The sequence below is a fragment of the Callithrix jacchus genome, chromosome X (assembly GCF_049354715.1).
Source record: "Callithrix jacchus isolate 240 chromosome X, calJac240_pri, whole genome shotgun sequence".
In the NCBI taxonomy this organism is placed as follows: domain Eukaryota; kingdom Metazoa; phylum Chordata; class Mammalia; order Primates; family Cebidae; genus Callithrix; species Callithrix jacchus.
This window is the reverse complement of record NC_133524.1, coordinates 49,137,844-49,143,085: the sequence shown is the minus strand read 5'-3', so window position 1 is coordinate 49,143,085 and position 5,242 is coordinate 49,137,844. Positions and strand designations below refer to the sequence as shown.

Sequence of the window (5,242 nt, the reverse complement as noted above, 5' to 3'; positions counted from 1 at the left end):
CTGTCACCCAGGCAGGAGTGCAATCTCAGCTCACTGCAACCTCCACCTCCTGGATTCAAGCACTTCTCCTGCCTCAGCCTGCTGAGTAGCTGGGATTACCCATGCCCACCACCACACTCAGCTAACTTTTGTATTTTTAGTAGAGACATGTTGGCCAGGCTGGTCTTGAACTCCTGACCCTGGGTGATCCGCCCACCTCTGCCCCCATTTTTAATTTGCAAAGTAGTCTGAGTAAGAAAAAAGCAGTCTATTTTCAGGTTCATCTTTTTAATAAGCTCTGTGAAGGACATCCTAAACACACTATATGAGACACAACAGAATATTTTTTCTTCCAGTATTAAAAAAAAAAAAAAAGACATCTGCAAACATTTTAAAGCAACTCTTCTATATAATCAGGTCAGCGATCTGAATTAGAAAACACCCCTGGATAATCATGCTCTTGATGCACACTTCTTTTCCTTTTTTTTTTTTTCTTTTTCTTTTTTTTTTTTTTTTTGAGAGGAGTCTCGCTCTTTCAGGTTGGAGGGCAGTAGCACGATCTTGGCTCACTGCAACCTCTGCCACCTGGGTCCAAGTGATTCTCCTGCCTCAGCCCCCTGAGTAGCTGGGATTACAGGCGTACACCACCACACCCAGCTGATTTTTCTATTTCTAGTAGAAACAGGGTTTCACCATGTTGGTCAGGCTGGCTTGATGCACATTTCTTATAGGTACATTTGGAAACTGCTTCCTAACCACAATAAACACTGTGTACAGGTTTTAAAAATGTCCCTGGATACATATTAATTTTTTGAAATCAATCTGGCCCAACTTGCCAGTTATTGCTAGATCCAATAATCCTGAGAGCTCAAACTAAAAAACTGGTAAAAAGAAAAATACTCAGGCTCTACAAATGTTGTCTTTAAACAGGCAGAAAAAATTTTTTTTTAAAGATAGAGATGTCTAACAGGTCTTTGGCTACCTTGGCAGCTCAATTTAAAAAACAGGTTGATATACTGTAAAATAAGATGTTTCAGTGTAGCTCCAAAAACCTTTATAAATACAGCCATTTGGAAGGACGATCCTGGATCAAAAATTATTCCTTGTGTATCTGAGAACAGCAAGAGGGGAAGAATTATGATGTCATGAAGGAAGAGGCTGACAACATGCTCACCTCCTAGAGCTGATAAAGATGCTGAGTGTTAGACAACAGGGACACCCCCTCATTTCCTCCATCACACACCAAGAGTAGAGAATTATAGATGGGTTTTCAGATCCCACCCCCTAGCAGACTAGCTCTGACATGCACCTGAGAGCAAGGAAGACCTAGGAGTGGTGTTTGGTAGGTTGGCTGAGTGAGATATGAGGGCAGAGTAGTCTTGCCAGAAAAGGTGAGAGGGTCATGAGAGTGTGACAAATAGGATGACAGAGTGTGACAAACAGGTTCATTCAATGCCGATATCCAAGTCTCACCTACATTATGTGCATGTCTCATTTCAGTTGTCGTAATTGTCTCTATAATTTCCCCCTGAGTAGCGGTCATAACCACCCTGGTTTCTGAAAGAAAAAAACACAGATTTCCAAGACTGCATTAAACACCACTGACATTAATTGTATGCATCACATTTTATAGTATGTACCATAACATATAAACTTTAGATATCAAAAACAGGGTATGTTAAGCATATGTCACATATGCTTAAAGTTTCATGGCATACAATTTATATGTAGTATATTAAATATTACATGTTAAAACAATATAGTTACATAACTAACCCACACAGCACAACTAACATATAGTATACTTTATCATCTTGCAACTGTATGACCACACAATTAACTCAAAATACTTCATATTCATTTTAAGCACACGTTAGTAAAAACAGGGTGTGGTACATATGAACACCCAGGCACTGAGTTCTTAAGGAGACGAAAGCAATAGCAAAACACCCCAACCCCTTGGCTACGCACCTGCCATTATAGTCTCTGGAACTGGAACGTCCATATCCATATCCATACCCTCCAGGTCGACTGTCATAATACCTGCCACTCCCATAGCCCTGGTCCCCACCACCTACAGAAGAAAAAATATTTAAATGGCAGTTATCCACACATAGGCAATTCTCCCTCTCACCCCATGATCAAACTTATCACTGCACTCACCTCTAGAGTAGCTGCGACCACGCCCATGGACCCCAAAGGCACCTCCTCTAGTTCCCCGAGCAGACTTGCCTGCGTGATCCACACGGATCTGACGACCATCCAGAGACTACGTGTGGGAGACACAAGGAGGATGGGTTGACAGTCCATCAGGGCAGTGGTGAGGGAAGAGCAGGCATGGGCAAAGTGGGCAAAAGAACCCAAAAATTCCTGCTGGGCAACAGGTTCTGGGTGGTGCCACATTCCAGAATAAGCTCCTTTACACAAGAATGGATTTATCAGGAGCTACAGAATCCCACATAAAATGACCTGAAAGCACCGTGTTCCCTTTGCTACTACTTACATCTTGACTGAACTCAGGCTGAGTTCTCCTCCCCACTCCTCTAAGCTGCCCCACTATCAGGGTTAGACAGACACCTCTCTTGGTTTGAGGCTTCAGAGTCCATGTCAGAAGACTCACGAGGTCCTCTCCCGGCCAGGCCCACAGGTCTGCAGACTCTACTACCTAAGCCCAAGGCAGGTCAACCATCCACAGGTGGCTTCTCGGCCTCATGCAGGACCAGTCGTCGCCTCCCAGGCGGCCAGGCTCTGTATGCCGCTGCCCTCCACCCCCTAGAACAGAAGGCAGTCATGCTCCTGTGAGTGGACACTGCGGGGCTTGGTGGCCACGCTGCCCCGAGCAGACAGAGGGTAAAAACAGAATGAAGGAAGCTGCAGATGGGGGTAAGGCCCCTCTGCAGATAGGATGCCCCACCTCTCCGTTCATGGCTCTCATGGCAACTGAAGCATGCTCTGGGTTGGTGAAGGTGATGAAACCAAAACCCCTGGACCGCTGAGTCTCCCGGTCCTTGACAACAACCACTGTGAGGAAGAGAAAAATGGAACAATGTGGACGAGTCAGCACCACAAAGGTCAAGTAGCAAAGGGTGGCCTGAAAAGGGAATGGCGGTAGGTAGGGAAAAAGGAGCCCTCCTACCAATTCCAAAGATGTTTTCCTCAGCCTTAGTCGACACTGTAAGTTTAGGGAAAAAAAGAATTTGGAGGCTTGGGGTTCTGCCTTTTCGCTTAATATTCTTTGAAATACAAGGGTCCCAGACTTTCCTCACCAACCCCCGTTGTCAATCTGGCCCATCTCACCCTCAGAGATAGGCCCAAAGCTGCTAAAGTGGTCTTCCAGTGCCTGCTCATCGGTGTTAAAGTTGAGCCCCCCTACGAAAAGCTTTCCTTCTTCAGAGGACATGGCAGCGAGTTCAAGTCCTGTAAGAAGAAGAAGAATGGTGGCAGAAAGGAAGAAAAAATGGAGAAGTGAGAAAACAGCGAAAGGCAGAGAAGCACAGAAAATAGACAAGAAAGAGGAACAAAATATGGATAACTAGAGAGAGGCTGAGAAAGGAGGCCAATAAGGTGGCAATCTGCGGGGCTGGCTCAGCGCCGCCACCATTAGGGAACCACCATCGCGCATCCTCACACAAATTCACAGCCGCCACACCCGTCATTTTGTGCCACTGCGCAAGCCCAGAGCATCCTTGCCTTCCCTCGACGCTGGCGGAACAAGATGGCGGTCGCCACGTGAGGAAAGGAAATCAAGTGTAGGCTGTCGCGTGGTTACTGACACCACTGACGCCACCATGCCCTCCCGGTACGCCTCACACTCAAACGCGGCGCGCCGGCTTTCCACCAACCGAAACGTTTCACCTCCGAGCATGGGACCCCACGCCCCAGAAAAAGCCAAGCCTACGTGTCACTGGCCTTTATTCTCCCTACTCGCTATCCCCTGGTCTCGGGCGGCGCGGCGCATATGTGGCTAGGAGCTGCCATTGCGCAGGACATACGCAGCTTACCTGGAAATTAGAACGTAAAGAAGCCGAACACACAGAGAGGTCGGAAGAGCAGAGAAAACAGAGATGGAGCTGCGCGGGAAGACGACTGATAAAGCGTGCGTAGTGAGGACGTCACAGACCGTTCACCCTGCGCGTTCCGGCGTGCGTGCTGATTGGCTGAGGCCAGAAGGGGCGTGGTGGTAGGGAGAGGAAGGGACGGCAAAGCAAAGGGGGCAATGCTCTCTGCGCGTTTCCGGAAATGGTGTCGACTTTTCCAAAACTGGTGCACCCTAAATGTCAGCATCCACCCCCAACAACCGGCTGAGCGTCTTCATCCCTTCCACACAGAAACCTCACTCTTATACTACCTGCCGTCCCTGACATCGTCCTCCCGTCCTTACCATCATTTCCCCCGCTGGATCTGATGTCTTCCTCACCATCGCAGCTGTTTTGCTCTAGGTCCCTGCCATTCTCTGATGTCAACCTCCTTCATCTTCTAATTCTTTTTTTTTTTTTTTTTTTTGAGACAGAGTCTTGCTCTGTCGCCAGGCTGGAGTGCAGTGGCACGATCTCGGCTCACTGCAACCTCCGCCGCCCCATGCAATTCTCCTGCCTCAGCCTGTAGCTGGGACTACAGGCGCGCGCAACCACGCCCAGCTAATTTTGATGTTTTTAGTAGAGACGGGTTTCACCGTGTTGGGCAGGATGGTCTCGATCTTTTAACCTCGTGATCCGCTCGCCTCAGCCTCCCAACGTGCTGGGATTACAGGCATGAGCCACCATGCCCGGCTCATCTTCTAGTTCCTTAACCTCATATCCTTCAAACGCCCAACATTGTATTCCCCCACCATCACTAATGTCATCACCCTTCACAGTCCATGATGTCAGACCCTACGTTTTCAGGTTTGACCCTAACTCTTATTTTTTCTCCTCTGTGCTCAACATCTAGCCATCTGTCATGGGACCCTTTTCCCTGGCATCATTCCGTCTCATCTCTGACTTCAGTCCTCATCCTTGTCTGACTCCCCCGTGAAGCCAGCCCCTTAATTTTCTCACCAGTAGACTGCCTGAGATGCCTTTTACAAAACAGGATTCTAAGATCTTCAGAGGCAAATCCTAATCCAATTTTTGCTCTCTTCAAAAGTAACTGAGACCTTGATTCACAGAAGGGACTTTCGCAATACACAATAGGCTTATCCCAAGCAAGTGGTGTCTGAGCCCACTGCCCATAATTTGGTCTTCATTGTCTGGGCTACCTTTACAATAAACGGATTTGACAGATT

At 47.7% G+C, this 5,242-nt stretch overlaps 1 protein-coding gene across 3 annotated transcripts; it reads right to left on the bottom strand.

The window, feature by feature from the left end:
- Positions 1–250: 250 nt before the first annotated feature.
- Positions 251–4,043, bottom strand: RBM3 (RNA binding motif protein 3). 3 transcript variants are annotated; one of them, XM_078363174.1, is made up of 7 exons: positions 3,981–4,043; positions 3,277–3,396; positions 2,894–3,000; positions 2,143–2,248; positions 1,951–2,053; positions 1,453–1,536; positions 251–1,090 (listed from the first exon to the last, which is right to left on the bottom strand). In XM_078363174.1, exons 2-6 carry the CDS (start codon positions 3,377–3,379, stop codon positions 1,476–1,478), a joined length of 480 nt encoding a protein of 159 aa, XP_078219300.1. In that variant the 5' UTR covers positions 3,380–3,396; positions 3,981–4,043; the 3' UTR covers positions 251–1,090; positions 1,453–1,475. The 3 variants fall into 3 exon arrangements, with proteins under 3 accessions (XP_078219300.1, XP_008987483.1, XP_078219301.1); XM_008989235.5 differs by having other exon boundaries at positions 1,457–1,536; XM_078363175.1 differs by lacking the exon at positions 3,981–4,043 and adding an exon at positions 3,608–3,648.
- Positions 4,044–5,242: the final 1,199 nt, after the last annotated feature.

Bases quoted from the DNA above. Each gene is read 5' to 3' on its own strand.
- RBM3 (XM_078363174.1), bottom strand. From the start codon at position 3,379: ATGTCCTCTGAAGAAGGAAAGCTTTTCGTAGGGGGGCTCAACTTTAAC. The intron at 2,249-2,893 runs GTGGGGCATCCT...TCCCACACGTAG, and splicing joins TGAGAGCCATGAACGGAGAG to TCTCTGGATGGTCGTCAGAT. The intron at 2,054-2,142 runs GTGAGTGCAGTG...TTTCTTCTGTAG, and splicing joins TGGTCGCAGCTACTCTAGAG to GTGGTGGGGACCAGGGCTAT.